This window comes from Nanorana parkeri, unplaced genomic scaffold (assembly GCF_000935625.1).
Source record: "Nanorana parkeri isolate BGI_ZX_2015 unplaced genomic scaffold, ASM93562v1 scaffold1, whole genome shotgun sequence".
NCBI classification, from domain to species: domain Eukaryota; kingdom Metazoa; phylum Chordata; class Amphibia; order Anura; family Dicroglossidae; genus Nanorana; species Nanorana parkeri.
Window position 1 is genome coordinate 3,555,865 of NW_017306269.1, and position 22,619 is coordinate 3,578,483.

Here is a 22,619-nt window from a genome sequence, read left to right on the forward strand (position 1 = left end):
GAGGCACTAGAACCTCTCCAATAGCAGAACATTGACACTTGAGGCACTAGAACCTCTCCAATAGCAGAACATAGACACTTGAGGCCCTAGACTCTCTACAATAGCAGAACATTACAATAGCATTGACACTTGAGGCACTAGAACCTCTCCAATAGCAGAACTTGAGGCACTAGACTCTCTACAATAGCAGAACATTGACACTTGAGGCACTAGAACCCCTCCAATAGCAGAACATTAACATTTGAGGCACCAGAACCCCTCAAATAGCAGAACATAAACGCTTTAGGCTCTATAACCTTGCACATGATTGAACATTGACATTTGATGCTCTAGATCCATGCCAATGGCAGAACATTGACACTTGAAGCTCTAGATCAATGACAATATCCGAACATTGGCACGTGAGGCTCTGGAACCCTGACAATAGTGGAACACTGGCACTTCAGGCTCTAGAACATTGCCAACAGGGGATCATTGACACGCAAATATCTACAGAAGTGTTGACACTTGAGACTCTAGATTCTTGAGAATAACGGAACATTGACAGTTGAGGTTCTAGAACCCTGAGAATAGAGGAACATTGACAGTTGAGGTTCTAGAACCCTGAGAATAGAGGAACATTGACAGTTGAGGTTCTAGAACCCTGAGAATAGAGGAACATTGACAGTTGAGGCTCTAGACCTCTGTCAACATGGAAACGTTGACACTTGTGGCTCTAGAACCCTTTTGCATGCACAGTGATAGTACATAACAAGGTGGAACGTCTTCCCGGTGACGGACAGTTCCTTTCCCCGGGCTCAGCATCCTCCCATCACAGCAAAGCCCTCGCCGGTCACCTCCGCCGCCTCCCCACCAGCGGACAGTTAGTAGCACCCCGCATGTCAATCACGGCGAGCCGCCATTGCCCCGCCCTTTCCCTCTGTGACGTCAGAGGCGGGGTCTGCGCTGGGCTGGCTATTGGCCGATCCTCCGCCCGCTTTCCCCCAATCGGTGAGCGGGTCTGTGATAGTGCGAACAGGGCTGGAGGGGGGATCGCAGTCAGCGCTGCTGGGAGGAGGAGGAGGTGGAGGAAGGCTCTCCCACCGCCAGCTCCTCCATCGCTCACACACCGGGATCCGGGGGCCCCGCAGGTGAGCCGGCCACAGGGGAGATGATGCCCGGGGATGGGCATAGGTAGTGGGGGAGGGAAACCGGGATGATCACAGCCGTTACACGCCGCTGCATGTGCGCAGGCGCAGTGCTGTCCATCCATCAGTCCGTCTATCTGTCCACACTGCACAGATCGGTGATCTTCACGTAGTATATAATATATATAATTCCATGTCTATACATAACTGTACTCCCTCCCCCATAATCCTCTTCTGTACATCCCCCAATAATTCTCATCTGTATATATAATATTACCATGGCGATACAGCATTGTACCTCCCCAATAATCCTCAACTATAGGGTACCATGCCCTCTAATTCATCCCTGTATACATAATATACATCTATAGGGTATCATGTACTCTAATCCATGCTTGCATACATCTATAGGGTACCATGCCCTGTAATCCATCCCTATATACATCTATAACGTATTGTGCCCTCTAATCCATCCTTTTATACATCTATAGGGTATCATGTACTGTAATCCATCTTTGTGTACTTCTGTAGGGTATTGCACTCTAATCCATCCTTTTATACATATATAGGGTATTGTACTCTAATCCATCCTTGTATACATCTATAGGGTATTGTACTCTAATCCACCCTTGTATACATCTGTAGGGTATTGCACTCTAATCCATCCTTGTATACATCTATAGGGTATTGTACTCTAATCCACCCTTGTATACATCTGTAGGGTATTGCACTCTAATCCATCCTTGTATACATCTATAGGGTATTGTACTCTAATCCACCCTTGTATACATCTATAGGGTATTGTACTCTAATCCATCCTTTTATACATCTATAGGGTATTGTACTCTAATCCACCCTTGTATACATCTATAGGGTATTGCACTCTAATCCATCCTTGTATACATCTGTAGGGTATTGCACTCTAATCCATCCTTGTATACATCTGTAGGGTATTGCACTCTAATCCATCCTTGTATACATCTATAGGGTATTGCACTCTAATCCATCCTTGTATACATCTATAGGGTATTGCACTCTCCTCCATCCTCGTATACATCTATAGGGTATTGCACTCTAATCCATCCTTGTATACATCTATAGGGTATTGTACTCTAATCCACCCTTGTATACATCTATAGGGTATTGTACTCTAATCCATCCTTGTATACATCTATAGGGTATTGCACTCTCCTCCATCCTCGTATATATCTATAGGGTATTGCACTCTAATCCATCCTTGTATACATCTATAGGGTATTGTACTCTAATCCACCCTTGTATACATCTATAGGGTATTGTACTCTAATCCATCCTTTTATACATCTATAGGGTATCATGCACTCTAATCCATCCTTGTTTACTTAATATATCCATGTCTAGGCTGTCTATGTACCTAATCCATCCATGTCTGTACAGCCCGGAGTGTCATCTCTAATCCATCCCAGAGTTCATGTCTCCACTTAGATCTATCTACAATTATGATGTGGTACACAGATGAGTCCTGTCAATTTAGGAAGGTGCTCCTAACCACAACTCATTATGTATATAAAAGACACCTGTACACAATCTCTTTCTTCCATTCAAACCTCACCACCATGGGCAAGACCAAAGAGCTGTCAAAGGACGTTCGGTACAAGATTGTAGACCTGCACAAGGCTGGAATGGGCTGCAAGACTATCAGCAAGAAGCTTGGTGAGAAGGAAACAACTGTTGGATCGATTATTCGCAAATGGGAGAAATACAAAATAACCATCAATCGCCCCCCGGCCTGGTTCTCCATGCAAGATTTCACCTCATGGGGTAAGGATGATCATGAGAAAAGTGAGCGATCAGCCCAGAACTACATGGGAGGAGCTTGTGAATGATCTCAAGGCATTTGTGACCACAGTCGCCAACAAACCATTGGTAACGCAATACACCGCCATGGATTGAGATCCGGCAGCATCCGCAAGGTCCCCCTCAAGAAGACACATGTACAGGCCCGTCTGAAGTTTGCCAATGAACATCTAAATGATTCAGAGAAGGATTGGGGGAAAGTGCTGCGGTCAGATGAGATCAAAATCGAGCTCTTTGGCATTAGCGCGACTCGCCATGTTTGGAAGAAGAAAAATTCTGACTATGACCCTCAGAACACCATCCCTACAGTCAAGCACGGAGGTGGAAACATTATGCTTTGGGGCCGTTTCTCTGCTAAAGGTACAGGCTGACTTTGCTGCATTAAGGGGCCAACGGACGGGGCCATGAATTGTAAAATCTTGGATGACAACCTCCTTCCCTCAGCCAGAACACTGAAGATCGGTCGTGGATGGGTCTTTCAGCATGACAATCACCCAAAACATACCGCCAAGGCAACAAAGCGGTGGCTCAAGAAGAAGCACAAACTTTAATCCTATAGAAAATATATGGAGGGAGCTTAAATTTCGAGTTGCCAAGCGGCACCCAAGAAACCTTAAGGATTTAGAGAAGATCTGTAAAGAGTGGACCAAAATCCCTCCTGGTAACCAACTACAAGAGACGTCTTACCTCTGTGCTTGCCAACAAGGGTTTCTCCACCAAGTATTAAGTCATGTTTTGCTTGCGGATCAAATACTTATTTTTTTCACTGAACTGCAACTCCATTTCTAACATTTGTATCATGTTTTTTTTCTGGAGTTTTGGTTGATATTCAATCTCTATCATTTTAAAATACACCTATGATAAAAATTATAGACCTTTCATTACTTTGTAAGTGTGCAAAGTTACAAAATCTGCAGGGGATCAAACAATAATTTTCCAGTGTAGTTGTGTAATAAAAAAAAAAATGTATGTATGTATTATTCAGAATTGCAATCACACGCTATGAAATGAATGGCACCACAGTAGAATTTGTCAGGCCGAAAGCAAAAATGCCACTTTTTGTTTTGTAATTATTTAATTAGGCATTTTAATTCGTTTCATGGATTTAAAATAATCTGAATTGAAAAGCTCCAAGCCAATATAATAAAATAACCAATCTCTTATTTAAAATTGCACACCAAAATTGGACAGAAAAATTTAATTTTAGATATACGTCGCACCCGGGCATCAGTTTAGCGTTGGCCATGAATATTGGCCCAATAATTATTGCTTGCACTCTGGCACACACAACAATACCTGACGTGTTGGGCAATAGTCATTTTCGTATGTGGATGCCTCCGACTTGTGTTTCCGATAGTATGTGTGTACGTCCAGCAGTGGCTGGGAACAATAGATACCTTGGCTATTTCAAATTACAATAGTAGGCTTTGTTTTTTTCATTTTTTATTTAATCGGGTAAAGAAAAAAAAAATACCATTTGTTAATTTAACATGAAATACACAAATGGAGTGTTACAAAGTTTACTTCAGAATAAAACAGTAGGCAAATTTTTTGCAATCGCACGGCACTGCAGTACCGTGCGTTAGAGTGCGGGCGGGAGGCGTTTTAGGGGTGACATTGAAATGAATGTGTAGCGTAATCGTCGTTTTCATACATGGGTGCACCCGACTTGTGTTTCCGTTAGTATGCGAGCGTTTGCGGGGTCGGGGGACTTTTTTAGGAGTATTTTTAATTAATTTTTTTTCTTTTTTAGCTCAATTGCTTCTATATGCATGGGGTGGCTCACAAGCCCCTTATGTGATAGCACATTTAAGATGACAGGTGCTCTTTAAGGTGCCATTAGGTGGTCTATTCCACCCCTAATGTCACCTTTCCACTTCACTGGGGAATGACAGCTGCCTGCTGAGGCAGCTGAATGTAAACACAGCATGCAGTGGCTGGGAGCAATACCCAGCCTGCTATTGGCTATTTTAAATTACAATAGCAGGCTGGCTATTGCACCCGCCCACTGCCTGATTGACAGCAGGCAGTGGGCGGGTGCAATAGCCATCCTGCTATGGGCTATTGCAATTAAAAATATCTAATAGCAGGCTGGCTATTGTTTCCAGCCACTGATAGGAGACTTGATGCTGGTGTTCTATCAATCCCTCTGAGGGATTGATAGAACACCAGCAGACGAGGGGGCATGGGTGGGCAGAGGAGGACTGAAGCAGCAATAGGGGAATGCAGAGTCACCACAGTCTCTCGTCCCCACTGGTGCTGGCTGCAGCGGTCCGTGTCCCCACTGCCTCTGTCAATACAGGCGGGGGGAGCAGCGGGGATTGAAAGGGACACAGACCGCTGCAGACAGCACCAGTGGGGAGGAGAACGGAGGAGCAGAGCGGCAACTAATCGAAAATCAACTAATCAATAATGAGAATCGTTGACAATGTCATTATCGATTTTTATCGATTAGTGGTTTCAGCCCTAGACTGAAAAAAAGATCCTTATCTTGATTTGAGCCTTTATTATACATTTCCAGAAACTCTGCCCAGTCGTGTCATGTGGGGTTATGTCAGCTCTGTCTGCACAGTAGTATACGTATATAGAAACGGCTATTCTTTTGTCTGTCTTTGTACGTGGTCTACCTCGTGTCTCTTCTGAGCTGTAGCTGGGCCATCTGTGTATCCTCTTGTCTGTAGTTTCTCTTCTGTGGACTATCACCTTGTAATTGACCTCCTTTTTTAACCCCTTCGTGACTGACGACGTACAGTGTACGTCGCCAGCATCGGGGCTGTTTAAACAGACTCCCGGTGACTTTTGCCGCCGGGACTCTGTTTAAACTTGTAGAGCCGACTGTCGGCTTTACAACAGAAGCGACCAGCCATTAGAGAAATCTGGGGGCTGCCATTGCTGATCTCCTGCTGAAAATGGTCATTTTCCGGCTGTTATATTGAGCCGATGGTTTTAGTCTCTGATTGTGCAGACCAAAAAAGTCAGAGGGAACTCACAGGTCCTTTATGTTGAGCTTTGTTCTGGTCAGGGACTTGGGTTTGCAGTAAAAGGGCCAGCAATGGCTGATCCTTGACGAGCCCCCTCCTTGTTTTTCTTATGACTGGTTTCCTGTCCATACGGGGAACAGAAACAAGTTTGTATTAATGCCCCACCCCAGCAACTTATAACGTCATGCTGCTTCCACGATGCTCCACTCATTGCCCTGAGCAGAGCTATATTACTTCCAGGTTTGGAGGAGCATGTGGCCCTCTCCATGTGATAGCACTGGGACATGGTGATTGGCCCAGTGCTGTCACATGGTGGAGGGGAGTGTCCTTAGTACTGTCTAAGCTCTGACTGAAGCTTACACAGAGCTCTCTTGCTGCACTCTGGGGAGTAGAGGAATGGAGAGTGTGCGCATGTGTGTGCAGCTAAAGTGAACCTGTTGCTTGTGCACAGAACAGGTTCAATCCAAAGAGACAGTGTCACCTTGCCTTCCCCACCGCTTCTTCTTTCTTAGCTGCTATGGGAATGGACGGACTGTAATGTCATCCTCTCTGGCATGTGATGGTGCTCGGGCCTAGCGATGGGCTGTTAGTCCGGAATACTGCATCATAGGCGCAGGCTGCATACTCCCGTATACCCAAAATCACTGAGAGGGGAAATTATCAAAACTGGAGCAGACAGCATCTGCAGCAGTTGTCCATGGCAACCAATCCATTCCTATCTTCAATTTGTTCAGTTAAGCTTTGAAAATTAGAGAAGGTGATAGGTTGCCACGTGAAACTGCTCCAGATGCTCTCTGCTCCCGTTTTGATAAATTGCCCCCTGCAATGGAGGAAGTAGGAGTGGGGGAACTCTAAGGTGGTGACTATAAAGTGACGTGGGAGAGAGCATACATAGACTGTCATTAGGTCCTGATTAGACAAGGTGACAGTGTACCCCAAAACTTGCCTGGTTGACTGACATGCTCATGTCTGTAGGTTTGTGCTGAAACTTCGTGCCTGTTTTTGGGGTGAACTAGAAGTAGAAAACTAAGTAAAGTAGATCTGCTGCCAGTTACATAGATCGGCTGCCACTACTGGGCCTCCCTTTTTAAAATACTATATCAAGGTAGGCAACCATAGCACTCCAGCTGTTGTGGAACTACAAGTTCCATGAGGCGTTTCAAGACTCTGACAATCACAGGCATGATGGTATTTGTAGTTTCACCACAACTTGTGTGCCGAGTTTACCTTCCTCTGTACTTAATTTTTTGTACCTGTACTGAAGATAATGTAATACCGGACGATGACCTTATGCACTGCAAAGTGACTTTGTCTCTCCAAAGATTATCCCCTGACCCCCTTGTACTCCCCCTTACCTGCTCGGTGACGCAAAGGATCGGTGACAGCACCTGGACTCGCTGCAGAAGAGCAAAGGAGCTGCGAGGGAGCGCAGGTAAGGGGAGTACATGGGGTCGGCCTTTGCAGACACACACGGCATGGCCAAGGTGACAGTGAGTCTTCAGAAGACAGAGGACCAGCATGACTATCAGCCAGCGAGCATTTGTATGCAGGAAATGTTAGCAATGGCACCCTCTCATGTTTTCTCTCATGACTCGGGTTCTCTTTAGAGATCAGTCTCATGAGATCAATCTCAAAGGATATCATTAAAATGGATAAATCATTTACTGTGTAAATGAGCAATTGTTGAGCAATTATTCCTCCTTCTCCATTCCAGTATATGGAGGAGAGAAGATATATACAGTATATAGGGTGAAGCGCAAGTGGGAATCGGGTAGTCCAGCCAGCAAAGTTCTTTCAAATTCTGACTTGCAGTCAACTTTATTAACCACTTGCTGACCGGGGCGTTAAACCCCCTTCCTGGCCAGGCCATTTTTCAGTATTCAGCGCTAAATTACTTTGGCATTTATTCTGTCATACAACACTGTACTCAAATGAATTTTTACCATTTTTTTGGGGACACAGAGCTTTTCTTTTGGTGGTATTTAAGCACCACTGCGGTTTTTATTTTTTACTATATAACGGAAAAAGTTTAAAAAATTTAGGGGAAAAAAACCTGTGTTCCCTATGATATGTTATAAAACATTTACCAGTAGCCTATTTTTGGGTAAAATATAAAAGACGGGGGTCACGTCAGGTAAATGGACACCAAACATGTCAAGCTTTAAAATTGCGTGTGCCTGCGAAATCGCAAAAAAACGACCATGCCTAAAATTTGCCAAAGGCGATGCTTTAAAAGCCTTTACCGCTCATTAGTTTAGTGTCATCAGTGATTGATTGGCTCTAACATTATTATTCACACGCCCATGTTGGCGGCGATATGCAACGTGTGGCTTAATCATTGTTTTTGCACCCGACGCATGTTTTACATTTCTATGTGCTTGCATGCGGGGGTGGGGGACTTAAATATTTTGTGGGGGACTTAAATATTTTGGGTTTTTTTTTAAATTATATTTTAATATGAGACTTTTTACATTTTTTTAAAAAAAATTTTTTTTGGGATTAAAATCCTCTGTGATAGCCAATATACAATGACCGGTCCTCTTTATGGAGACATCAGGGGTCTCTAAGACCCCTAATGGCACCTTGGGACCTCCAGAGAAGCTGATAATTCAGAGATCTGCTTCACCAGCTTCTTCTCTGGCTATAGCAGCCAGAGAAATGACAGCTGAAGGCCGAAGTGATGTAATAGACATCACTTCCACCTTTAGAGAGAGAGGAAACGAGCAGAATAAGAAAATCATGTCCGCCCGCCCGTGTATTCAAAATAGGCAGATGGCAAATGGTTAAAAGGTTGCGAAGTGCAATTGAAAAAATAAACCCCTTTTTCCTTCCATCCTTTTATATGACCTGGACGATCATTCACAGGTGAGAGACAAAGCCTGGTCCGGATCACACAAGACCCAAAGTCATCCTGAAAACCCGGTCTGGACTTGAGCTTGGTTTCTCACATATGAAAGAAACCGAGGGGATATATAGCGCCCCCTTGATTTCCCCTTTCATTATGTCACTATATACACCCAGTAACACTGCTCTGCCAACCTACATACACTTGTATTCACCTGCAGCATCTTACTCCCCCTAGCACGGCACAATCCTAATTATCCACCCCCATAATGACCGTGTTTATGGGCAGCATCCCTGCCCACCGAAGAGACATATCTCCTACCCTTTGAGGGTGTAAACACCATGAAATTGTGGTGTTGTGTAACCTTTAGTTCACTTGGCCTCCATGTTGGCCTTTCCCATGTCATAAAGGTCTCTTTTAAAGTGAAATAAATCAAAAGAATTTTAAGCAATTTTAAAATGCTGATGAAATGTTTAAAAATGTTAGTTTCCTGCAGAATCAGCTGGTCCCCTGAGCACTGACCCTGCTATCCTGTTTTAGGTTTACTCCTTTCCCTTGCAGGGTCCTATGGAGTCACCTTTTGTGTGTTAATAAGCGGTGTGTCTCCACAAACACACAGCAAAGCAAACCAATCTTCTGCACCTTGCTTCCCCCCTCCTCCATGCTCCAAGCCAGTGAATGGAAAGTTACTGGAGACTGTGCTCTGTCTTGTCTCTTGTGATCTTGTACTGGGCAGGAAGTTCAGGGAAGCCGAGCTGAGAGAGTTGGAGCTGTTCGAAAACACGATGACTGCAAGTGCTTGGGCAAAAATAATGACTTTAATAAATACTTTACTGGGCAATGTTTTATCTCTTTAAAATGGATTCATTATTGAATAAAGTTTGAGAGTTTAACCCTACTTTTAAAATGAATGCAACGCATGTAAGTTTAGCCCAGACCTTTGTTTGTTTTAGTTTTAGATAAGAGTAGGGAAAAGAGATGGGATTTATTTCAGGTTATTTTTTTGCTGCCTGTGTTGCGCAGGGGAGAATTCCATTCACTTCCTGTCCTGGTGATGCAACAGGAAATGAGAGGAAATTCAAGTGAAACTGAAGCCAGTTTTAGTTTTGGATAGAGTGCGGAGGGATGAGAACATCTGACAGGTTTTTATTGCTGCCTGTGTCCCTGTTAGGGTGATTCACCCTCTATTTGTCCTGGTTACCAGTATTTATTATTATTTATTACAGGTACTTGTATATCATTGAAAGTGAAAGAAAATCCCCAAGTTTGGGTTGTCATCACAACAGGAATAGATGGGAAAGTTTCCATTGGGGGGACACTAGTTCTGGTGACTCTGACATCCATGGATTTGGGTTTCCCATCTCTCTCTGATAATGGTCACCAGGAATAAAACCTGGCAAAGGGGATCTAACTCCTTTCCTACCTTTTTCCACCTATAATTCCTTTACATATCATTTCAAGTAAATTTAAATCCTTAGCGAGTCTTTTTTTTTTTTAGTTTGCTAAAGTACTGTTTGTTCTGAAAGCAGAACTGCAACCCAGCAAGGGTTAAGATTACTTTTGCCCGATGTGCAGAAAAACACTGCTCAATGGACATGGTGTGAACAAGCCCTTAGCCAGTGTTTACTAAAGGTGCCCATACACCTTACGACCATGGCAAGACTTTTGTTTTGCGATGGTCGTAAGCCTATTAAAAGCTCGTACGATTTGCCCATCTTGGACAGGCAGATAGTACTTACAATCATCGAAAGCCCGCCCCGCTTAGGGGCGGTGCTTCCGATGACCGCAGTAAGGGGCGGGCTTCCGATCACTGCAAACAGGCAGTGTGGGCACACCGGCCCGTTCGGCAGTTGTCGAACAAGCAGGCCACTAACGGTTTTCAAGCCTGCTTCTACTGCGACCGTACAGTAGAAACGGTCGCACGCCTTCCATACACTGTACGATTATCGTACGATCGCGGGATTTCCCGATATTCTTGTACGAGAATCGTACAGTGTATGGGCACCTTTACAGTGTTATTAGGGATCCACCGATACCGTTTTTTCAGTGTTGAGTACCAATATTTATATTTTGATACTAGTCAATGCAAAGTGCCAATACCGGTATTTCCGCTAGCATGGAGCTGGCTTCCCGGCCGATCAGGACCTTGATTGCCCGGGAAGCCGTCTCCATGCTGTTTGGCTGGCTCGATGTTGATTGACTGGGAGGCAGGTCATTACCCACCGGCTGGCTTCCTGATTGGCCTGGAAGCTGGCTCCATGCTATTTGGCCTGGATTGATGCTGTTGGGCTGTAAAGCCAGCTTCCCCACCAATCAACATCGAGCTGGCCAAACCGCATGGAGCTGCCCGCCTTCCTGATTGGCTGGGAAGAGGGCTCCATGTTCCTTCGTGGCACTGTCGATCAGAGGAAATTTCCCTCTGACCGGAAGTTCCGGTATCGGAGTTTTTGGGTGAGTACGACAACTTGCTCCAATACTCTGTACAGGCAATGATATTGGCATCCCTAAATGTTATCACTGGAAGATTTCCCCTCTCAAAGTTTTTGGCTTTTCCTTCATTTGTGTCTCAGTGATGGTGGTCACCAGAACAAAGAGAGACTGAATCTCTCCATCCAAAAATAGAGTTTTGGTAGGGGGTGTAAAGTCCCAGCATATACTCTCCTGTTATAACATCAGCAGTGTAATAGGAATACATACTGGAGTTGTTATTGATAATGCAATCAAAACCTATTGGAAAAATTCCCTTTTATATAGTGAGTGCTGTCTTCTGTCTGCCCATCACTTTCATCAACCTCCTGGATTCCCAGTGTGCTTTGCATCTATTTCCCTGCTGCCTGATGTGATGCAATCTCCATTTCTCAAGAGTACGTATGTCATCATGCATTGCTTCCAGTAAACGATTTTAATGTCACATTGTTCAGTTGCAGTTCAGAAGTCAGGCTCAGTGACAGTTGTGACACAAGGAAGTGTATATTCACCGGGCTGAGTGAAATGTCTCAGTGCATTGAGGAAGTCCATCCTACTGGCATCTTCAGTAAGTAAGTTTACAAACTTCTAGATGGATTTGGTTATTGGTAGTGGGATAGAACTCATGGGAAATCCAATATAGAATGCCAATAAGTGTGTGTATGTATTTTTTTATGTTTAGGCCACAGATCACCTTTAATGACAGATTTGGGCAGTGCGACTGTTTTGTGTGACCGACCACTCTCCTGTATCTTTGAACACTCATATAAATAGAGATCTGATAGTTTTATATAGATCAGGAGTAGTCAAGCCTACACCTTTCAGCATTTAGGGAATAGCCGGGTGTGCTGGGACTTGTAGTTTCTCAGCCAAAAGGGACTGCATAAGCAATGAATTGTACAGCAGGCAGTTTTATCACATTGTTGATAAGCCATTCTTTGTAGGTGTGTGTCGAAGGGTCCTTTGATGGATGAGACACTAATCAATAGGACTCATTAATCTTTTATACTTTACAAGTCTCTGCAAAGTTTATTGTGACATGAAACACTTCTGTCTCTGGCCCTGTATGGCTCAATTCATTCTGTGTTCTGAAAAGGCACTTCTCTAAACACACCCTGTATTGGCCTTTTACTATTATATTTTCTTTATGCTTTGTATAAATGTAGTTAAATATCTATAAACCCGATCACTAAAATTTCATAGAAGCTTTAACATGCCCGTGTAAGTTCAAAAATAGTTTTCAGTTTTTTTTTAAACCTGCAGCTTTCTTTATAATATTAGTTGATGATCCTTCCCTGAAGGTTCTCATCAGGCACTTCTGGTTATAGGGTGACAATTCACTACCTATAGGGTGACAATTATCTACCAACTGCTCTCCTGGGTTGTCACTTGTCTCATGGGCTCCTGGTGGAGACTAAAGGTGGCCATACACTTTACAACCATCGCAAGACCTTTTAGTCTTGCGATGGTTGTAAAGTCATTTAAAAAACGTACGATCTGCCCATCTTGGACAGGCAGATCGTACTTGCGATCATTGCAAGCCCGCCACCCTGAGGGGCGGGCTTCCGATGACCGCAATGCTGAACGGGCAGTGTGCGCGTGCGCACACTGGCCCGTTTGGCGTCTCCTGAGCATCATTCAAACCAGCCGAAAATAAGATTTTCGGCTGGTTTTTTAGCATGCTCCTTAGACAAAAGACGTGCGACCGTACAGTAGAAACGGTCGCACGTCTTCATTCACACTGCACGATTCTCGTACGATCGCGGGATTTCCTGCGATTCTCGTACGAGAATCGTGCAGTGTATGGGCACTTTTATTCCTGAGCTCCTGGAAATGCCAGTTCCCTGGTTTTAATACAGAGCAAGTGTCTATTTTAAGTCTGGTCAGGCCTGAGCCATAGACTTTTGCTAGAGGAGAAGAGCAGTTGAACACAGTCACTGTACAGTGTCACTAAACAGGAAGTAGAGCAAATATGGCTGCCCCCGTACATACAGTGGCTTGCAAAAGTATTCACCCCTTGGCATTTTTTCTTGTCTTGTTGCATTACCACCTGGAATTAATTTATTTTTATTTGGATTACATGTACTAAATATACACAAAATAGTCCAAAATGTTGACGTGAAATCAAGAAAATAACTTGTTCTACAAAATGTATAAAGGATAAAAAAAAAAAAAACAAGAGTGGTGCGTGCGTATGTATTTCCCCCTTTGCTATGAAGCCCCTACATAAGATCTGGTGCAACCAATTACCTTCAGAAGTCACTTAATTGGATAAATAAAGACCACCTGTGTGCAATCTAAGTGTCACATCTCAGAATATATACACCTGTTCTGAAAGGCCCCAGAGTCTGCAACACCACTGAGCAAGGGGCACCACCAAGCAAGCGGCACCATGAAGACCAAGGAGCTCTCCAAACAGGTCAGAGACCAAGTTGTGGAGAATTACAGATCAGGGAAAAATAATTTCGGAAACTTTGACCATCCCACGGAACACCATTAAATCCATTAATAAACAATGTAAAGAATATGGCACCACAACAAACCTGCCAAAACTCACAGACCAGGCAAGGAGGGCATTAATCAGAGAGGCAACAAAGAGATCAAAGATAACCCTTGGGGAGCTGCAAAGCTTCACAGTGGAGATTGGAATTTCTGTCCATAGGACCACTTTAAACCGTACACACCTCAGAGCTGGCCTGCATGGAAGAGTGACCAGTAAAAAAGCCATGGCCTACAGAAAGAAAATGAGCAAACACGTTTGCTGTTCACCAAAAGGCATGCGAGAGGCTCCCATAACATATGAAAGAAGGTAGTCTGGTCAGATGAGGCCAACCCAAGACCTCATCACTCCGCGAACACCATCCTATTTTTCATCTGCAAGGTCTAGCAAACCGGTCAGGGGGTGAATACTTTTGCACACCACTGTATATGATGACAAACTTAAACTTAAATAGAAGTTCTTGAAACTTTATAGATGTACATCCTAATTGATTGGCATTAAACTTGCTAAAGAATCGTGTATATTATGCAGTACTTTTTTCCACCTTTTTTTCATCTTTAAGTCTCCATGCTGCTGATCTCCCTGCATCCTCTTTGTGGCCACCTCCTGTCTACATGCAGGCCACCGAGTGGTCTGGCATTTCTCAAACCAGGATTACTGATGGTGATAACAGTGGGCCATTCCGGTCTAATGTGTGAAACTGCCACTTGTATTCCCCACCATAAGGCCACGTGACAGGGTGACAACACAGTAGCACCTTCGGGAGACAGGGTAGAGAGTGTGGTCACCCTATAACAGGAAGTGCCTCAACAAGGAGCCTCGTGGCAGGGTTACGCGGTAAAGATTTAAAAATCTTAAAACGACTATTTAATTTATAGCATTATGTTGTAGAAGTTTGTGTGCGATTTTACTGATTTGGTTTAAATATCTTTAAAGATCCTCACAAACACCCCCCACCCCGACTTCAGAACAATAAATACATAATACCCCATAATTCTGATACCCTTATGTAGAGGTATTTGTGTCCCCACAGTCCTACCAGGAGTAGACCAGTAAGAAGCTGGTGGAAGAGCATTTGTTGGGATCTCATGGAAATTGTGCTTATTCTTTATATTGTAACCCTAGGCAGTGGATGGAGGAAGGTTAGATCCTCTGTTAGGTATTCATTGCAGATTTGCAAAGCCCAGAATAGCTGGGCTTACACGGCACTACAGCCGCCCAAACACTTGTATGCGACAGCCGGGAGTGGACTGAAAAGAACCATACCAAGATCATGGCTGCTGCAGCACCTGTGAACTTGCTATAACCACTTCAGAACAGTGCCATTTATATATGTATTGTGGTCTTGAAGTGGTTAAAGTATTTACAAATTCTTAACAAGCAGGAAGGAAGTATTAAAAACAAAACACTGCTGACCTTGGTAGCTGCATGTACTGTGAGGCGATTCATCCTTAAAGGAGAATTATGAAGCGAGTGATTTTCACTCAACCTCATAGTTCGAGCCGACGTGTAACAATGAAACTGTCACAGGTCGGCTCAATAGATCGGGAAGTGAGTGAACACATACCGTCGCTCGCTCACTTCTCGATCATCTCCCTGCAGAGAGCCGTGACTGTCACTCACGGCTCCCTGCAGGGATTCGCCCCCCGCTCCGATCCTTCAGCGCTGACTGGCAGAACGGACGGGGCAGAGGGCGGGTACAGCTGGCGCGGCCTCTAGATAGGCAGAGCCAGCTGTCAATCACGCAGCTGGGTGGATCTCGACAGTAAGTCAGGATCTGTCCCGGCTGCGGCCGTCTCACTATACCGCGAGCTGTAGCTCGCAATATACTGAGCTTTGGGTCATGGGGGGACACTAGTTTATGTCCTCCCGTGACCCTTATGAGAGCTATGGGGAAAAACACTTACCCCATGTTTCCTGAAGCGTGAGCTTAATGCCAACATTAAGACCCCGTTCACATTGAGCGATTTATCGCGCGGTAATTCCCGCGATATCGCGGCAAATTACCGCGCGATATCGCGCTCCAATGCAATCCAATGGGGCAAAGGGTCCTGCTGTCGCGGGTCGTGTGTCGCTACAGCAGGACCCTTTTTGTAGCGGATTTAGCCGCGATTCAAGCTTGCTCAATGCAAGCTTGAACGCGACATCGCGCGGCAAATCTCGCGATGTCGCGCAATATGCAAATCGCGCGACAAACGCGCGATTTGCATATCGCGCAGTGGGAACGGGGCCTAAGAATCCTACTATTTTCAGTGGTGCCTGTTCACACCCGAGTATTGCCTTTTACCTTGCAGCTCAAAAATAAGTACATGGGCTTAAATGGATGCACCGGAAAAAAGCATGTAGTGCAATTCTGCTGTGTGTTTACATTAGAAGGCTGGCAGGGTGCCAGGATTCTGCTGCCATAGTAAAAAAAAAAAAAAAGTACAAAAGCTGTGATTTCAGTGGCCCTGTTGTGAACCTTGAAGAATTTCTGCACAATGCCTGCAGCTACAGAGTTCATTGATAGCTTGTTTTAATGTTCTTAATCTTTAAGATGATGCAATACCTTTTTTAAAGGAGTGCTTTTCACTCACCTCATAGTTCTAGCCGACCTCTCTCAATGAAACTCACAGGTCGGCTCAGTAGATCGGGAGGTGAGCGAACACATACCGGCGTTCACTCATTTCTCCATCCTGTCACGGCTCTCTGCCGTGACGGGGGAGGAACTGGATTCCCCGCTCCGATCCGCCAGCGCTGACTGGCGGAACGGACGGGGGAGGGCGCGGGTACAGCTGGCTCTGCCTCTGGATAGGCAGAGCCAGCTGTCACTCACGCAGCTGGGCAGATCCAGACATAATTGAGCTTAGGGTGATGGGAGGACGCTAGTTTGTGTCCTACCGTTACCCTAAGGAGAACTATGGGGAAAAGCCCTAACCCCATAGTTCTCCTTTTAATGTCCATAGTCTGAGCAGAAATAATTCTTTAAACTGTAAAAAGAAAAAAGTTCCTCTTCCTTGTATTTATTTAAATTTTTCCTTCTCTAACCGCGGTTCTGGTCATCTCTTATGCTGAAGTATCTGATGTGTTTAGTAAACTTGAGATGCATTGTGTTTTTTGTATCGCCGGCCTGTCTGGTTGGCTGACTTTTAAAGAAAGCTTTATCCTTATTTAGTAGAGCACCGTTTGTAAAAAGGATATAGTCTTTGTATTGATGATTTATACATGCTTTTTAATTTAATTTTTTTTTTTTTGCAAAGAGGAACAAGAGCCCTACACAGTCAAAGCTGTGCCCCCTGCGTGCACAAAACACTTCTAAAGTATAGTAAACCCATTAATTATTTTAGAATTTGAACCTTTCATAATAGCAACTGGTGATCCTGTCATAAAGGTCCCTATTGGGCACTTCCTGTGACAACACTCTTCCCCGCTCTCCCATTTGTGCTCCTGCTTTGTCACCCTGTCACATGGGCTTCTGGTGGAGATCAGAAATGGCTTACCCAAGCATGGTCCACTGGTGTCACCATCAAGAAACCCATCCTGAGAAACTGCATGCAACCATTGCTGGAGTGCATGCAGGCAGGAAGTGGCTGTAAAGTTGCATCTCAACAACTTTGTTGCATCTCAGCAAAGCTGAGATGCAACAAAGGATGAAAAATTAAAAGTTTATTTAAAAAAAAAAAAAGGCAATTGTTTGTTAGTCATTCAGTTATAGCATTCTCTTTAGCACCCCACCAGCCTGACAGGTGGGGCATGACGGATAGGGGTCTTGCATGCTGTAACATCATCACATCCCATGCCTATCCCTCTATCCTCTAGCTTGGAGAAAGATACTTTCTGACTGCTGGGGAATATAGCAGCAGACCGCACAGGTCCCCTCCATCTTGTGGAACTGACAGCAGAATCTAGGAGACTTGCAACCATGAGAACATATCACTGGTCCTGCTAATGAGGGGGTGGCCCCGTACAACAAGTAACGTGGTCACTTGGCGATCCTGTGGATTGTGCGTTGTCACCAGTGACAGGATCGCTCATGTGATATGGGCTTTAAAGTACTCAACTGCAACTTTGGTTGCATCGGTTCATGATGGGCCATGTTTAATGTTTAGAGTTATTATAAGATGAATAATACAGTAGAGTCCCTTTTGAGATTTGTTTGAGAACCCCCCCCCCCAAAAAATTTTTTGTGCACCCCCCCCCCCCCCCAATATGTTTCTTGACTATGTTCCAAATGTTTGATGCCATTTTGGATCTTTTAAAGGCTGCTTGTCCCTGATTCAGCTAAACTGTGCCTTCCTTTTCTCTATTAAATGCAGGTGTATGGTAACCCATAGCGACCCAAGTAGACCTGTGCTTTCATTACAATCAGTCAAGCGTTCTCCAAATGTTTTGCCTGATGGGTCAAAGAACTAAAACTGCTCCTCAGCTTATATGAATGCTCTGCTTAAGTCTGCTGCTTATCAAAGTGTATGTGGGATTATGTGCCCTTTGTACTGTAGTGCTGGCCATACACGGCTTGAATTTTGTCTGATTGCTGCTAAATTGGCCAAAAAAAGATGAAATTAAAAGTTCTGTCCGTTACCCACGTTTTGTATTTTTCTTCTTTGTTACAACCCCCTTGTATTTGTCTTCTAGCCCTGAAGAAGGGAGATATCTTTGATTCCCCTGTAACGTGTTGGATGTTTTATGTCTTCCTGTTAGCATTAGTGTTTTTGAACTTTTCATTCCTTGGACTGGCACTTTCAAGACTCTCTCTGTCCTTTTTATCAGCAGTGGAGTCAGTCTTGATGAAGTAGGGTCTCCTTCCCTCCAATTATTTAGTTTTACATCATAGCTCAATGAAAACCAAAAAGTGCACCATTTGTGCACTGGCCAATAAGAATGTTCTCTTTCAGAATCCTATTTATCTTATTGATCGGACTCCAATAAAGTGAAACTTTACTTGCACATTGACCATCATCCTTTTGCATTTCATTGTCAGAGTGGCCTCCGGGCAGACAGCTAAGTACACATATGGGAACTGGTTTAAAGGTCGGTATGTGTAGTTCTGTTTAGCCAAACTTGTGATTTGCACACTTCTGTCCCACTACAGGAAGATGAGTCTATTTACCAGTCTAGATTTTCAGGTTCCTCTGTCACCATCCTGCTCACTTACAGCATGTCACCTATGTAGTAATACTCAGTCATTGTTCATTGAGGCGGAGAGGTGACACAGGAAACTGTAAAGCACACCTAGGAGATAGATTGGTCACTTGGTTGGCAGCGGTCTGTGAATTACAAGACTATTGGAACAGAATTACAAATCCAGTCTGATAACACATATAAATTGTAGGTAAAGCAAACACATTTGTGTTCTGGATGGGGTAGGGAAAGTTTTATGTCTATGCCCCCCCTCCCAATTTGTCCTGTTGACCATTGTCCCCAAGACAGATACCGTTTTTCCCCCAAAATAAGACACTGTCTTATATTTTTTTTGCTCCAAAAACACACACTAGGTCTTATTTTCAGGGATGTCTTATTTTTTTTTAATGCGCAACAAAATGTAGAACAATCCAAAGTTATCTGGTATCACTCCGCCTGTCACAGTAACCGGCGCTATTGAGGAAGTATCTGCTACCTCCGCCGCAGCCTTGCTTTCTAAAGCGCCGGCTTCCTTTTGCCATCAGGGACAGTGGTACCAGCAGTGCAGCAGTGGGGACATCAGACAGTGGACAGCGCGGTAAAGTAGTACGGTACCATTTACCGGTACAAATTACAGTAAAGTACCATTACATTAAGCAGTGCCTTCAGGACAGCAGTTGGTGATAGAGGTGCACCAAAATAGAAATTTAGAAAACGAAACCGAAATAAAAAAAATTGTCAGACCGAAACCAAAAATGTTCTTTTTATTTTCATTTTTTCAAATATTTTTTATAAACTTTTTTTTTACATTTATTTTTACTTATTCATTTTTTATTATTTTTATCTTTTACTTTTAGGGGCTTTGGGGAAATATTCAGGGTCTAAACAGATCCCTGATTTTTGCCTTTTTAAAATAGAAAAAGAGAATGAGAACACTGAGTCCTCAATCTCCCCAGTTATCAATGAACAGGAATCCTCTATACTGAGTGTTCCTGTTCATTGATAACATGAGGAAAGAGTATGATTACAATAACCACAATCATGAATGAACAGGAGGTGATGTAGATCACTTCCCATTCATTCATAATTGAGGATATAGTCAACATACCATGCCCGCAATTATTTAACAACACTTAGCGATCACTGAGTGCTTCTACCTCAATCTCCTCTCTGACACGCTGTCACAGGCTGGGAGGGGCGGTGCGGGAGGAGAGCTCAGCCTCCTGTGACAGTGCGGGCTGTCTCCACCCCCATCCACCTGCCGGACTGTGATAGGCGGCTGAGCGTTGTGGGAGGAGAGACACCAGCCTCTCACAGCGCTCTCCTCCCTCAGCGCTCAGCCGGCCGTCACTTTCTCTCTTCCCCACTGGGACACAGAGCAGCGCCCAGCGGGGAGGAAAGAAACCTGGGATGCGCCAATGTGTCGGCAGGAAAATGGCACTTTCGGCATTTAGCCAAAAGTGCAATTTTCGGCCGATATGTTTCGGCGGACGATATATCGGTGCATCCCTAGTTGAAGTATGTTACTGGAGTGCTCCCTGTCACTGCGCTGGCCTGAGGGAGTCACCGGTCATCCCCCTTAATACAGTATGTCCCTGCTGGCTGATACCATCTCTCCAAACTAGGTCTTATTTTCAGGGTAGGTCTTATATTACAGGAATCTTAAAAAATAGTCCTAGGTCTTTCGGGGTAGGTCTTATTTTCGGGGAAACGCGGAAATCCAAAATACCGCCCCCACCTTCCCCAAGAAGAGCAATCAAGGGTATGTATTCAAATGGGGACATCTGTTCTGTGACAACTTGGAGGAGAGTTCTCTTCACTTGTTGAGACTTCCTCTTGCTGTCTGTTTCATTTTTGGGACAGGAAATAGAGGGACATCTCCCCATCGGAATACACAGGAAAAAAACAAGCTGATAGGGATAGAAAACATATTTTGTACATCTTTGCATTTACATCTCCTCTTGTTTTGTCTTTGTGTCCTGACCTTCTTTTATGTTAACGATTTTTGCTAATTTTGTCCTTTTTTTGTTATACTGGTTTCAGGCACGGCGCCAGGACTGCGAGGGCAAGATGGCGGTCACCCTGGATAGCATTCGGAAAATGGGATTTCTTATTTTGAAAATGATCATCCGATTTACCTTCATGTTCGTCAACAACATGTTTGCTATTCCGTCCTATGTACTCTATTTAATAGCTCTGCAGCCTGTCAGACTGATAGACAGTAAACTGTTCTGGTATATTGAAGGGGTCATGTTTAAATGGCTCCTGGCTATGGTGGCATCATGGGGATGGACTGCTGGGTACACAGGTAAGTCAGCTTTTGACCATGGATCTTTCTCACTGTATAAAAATCATGTACTCTGGATTTGGAATCTTTACATCCGTACTTGAACAGCAATTGCTGTAACAGACTGGAAAACAAGGTTAAAATGCAAGATCCTATGTGTTGGCTTTCGTATAACCAGTTGATTGACTTTTAAGTTGACTGTGCACTATGCAGTGGTTCCAGTCAACACTTGGGTTGTGTGTTTTTTGAAGGAGAGTATAAATTGTGTATTGGAAACTGACATAAATCAGTGTACTTTTGCAGACATATTCTGCTCTTTGGTTGCGTACAGTGAAATGGTTGTGATATTTAAAGAACACAGTATGCTCATTCGCTTGAACAATTACGTAAAGATCCTGTATATCCATGGAGAAGGAATTTCCCAGTTTTCTGTAAGAATAAAGGTTCAATCACTAACCAAATGTGAAGTTTAAGCATGATCGGAAATCTACTCACTGTTCTCCTTGCTGGAGATAGAACTGTACCTGAAGACCCACATTACAAGGATCTCCCTGCTTTTGTTTCATTTGTTCTGTGGATGTGTGATTCCCTACACCTCTCCTGTTGATACTTGATTGTTCTTCCATCAGCCAATAGATCTTCAGGGAGGGCAGCTTTGATATGAGGAAGCAAAGCCCCATTCCGCTACTAAGATGGATTTCACCACAACGATACATGGTGTTTAACTAGGCATGGACCTCAGGCAATATTGGTGATTAGACCTTTGCTTTTTTGGGGGCACAGCTACCATAGTTCCAGTCCCCTTTAATAAGGAAGCCCAGGTTAATAGTAAGAAATGCAGCTTAAATGTGGGTATGGGTATATACTGTATGTGTATTTGTATATAGGAAAATATCCCTCCCGTTGTGATGGAAATAAAGTTAAGTTAAAAACATGAATATTTCGTAAAATTAAAAAAACACCCCACAAATTTTTCAAAAGGCCCCCATGTACACATGCAAACAAACACGTGTGTTTGATGCCCACTTGTACAAAAACGACGATTGTTCCGCACTTATTGGGTATCACCGTGCACGCTGGAGAGATAAATTGAAGATCTTTTAAGTGCCGCCCATGGATAATTTTGAGTACTGTAGTGTTCCGCTGGTTCACAGGTGCACTTAGTTTTGAGACTAGACAGATTTGGTATCTATTTACTCTATGCAATCTCATCTTTTATATTTTACCACAAAATATTGTGTATTAGAACAGAATACAGTGTGTAATAACAGTAGCCCAATTTTCGTGTGACATAAATAATTGCAACTGTCAACATTCTATTTATTTTATTATTCAACAAGGCCTCTGCTTCCAGGAAATCCAGTTTTTTTTGGTTTTGTTTTTAGGGGAAGGGGGGTTGGAGTTGAGTATTCTGGCCTAAAATGTGCATTTTAACGTGCAAAATAAAAAATAAAGGTTTTGGCATTCTTGCACCCCA

The 22,619-nt window shown here is 43.8% G+C and overlaps 1 protein-coding gene across 1 annotated transcript in view; it reads left to right on the plus strand.

The window, feature by feature from the left end:
* The first annotated feature begins 965 nt into the window (after nt 1-965).
* The window catches only part of LPGAT1 (lysophosphatidylglycerol acyltransferase 1), an 89,465-nt gene continuing 67,811 nt past the window's right edge, over nt 966-22,619 (plus strand). Inside the window, exons 1-2 of the mRNA XM_018576702.1 lie at nt 966-1,130; nt 20,899-21,163. Of these exons, the coding sequence (XP_018432204.1) occupies nt 20,926-21,163 (238 nt within the window). The 5' untranslated portion in view covers nt 966-1,130; nt 20,899-20,925. The remainder of the gene's footprint in view (nt 1,131-20,898; nt 21,164-22,619) is intronic.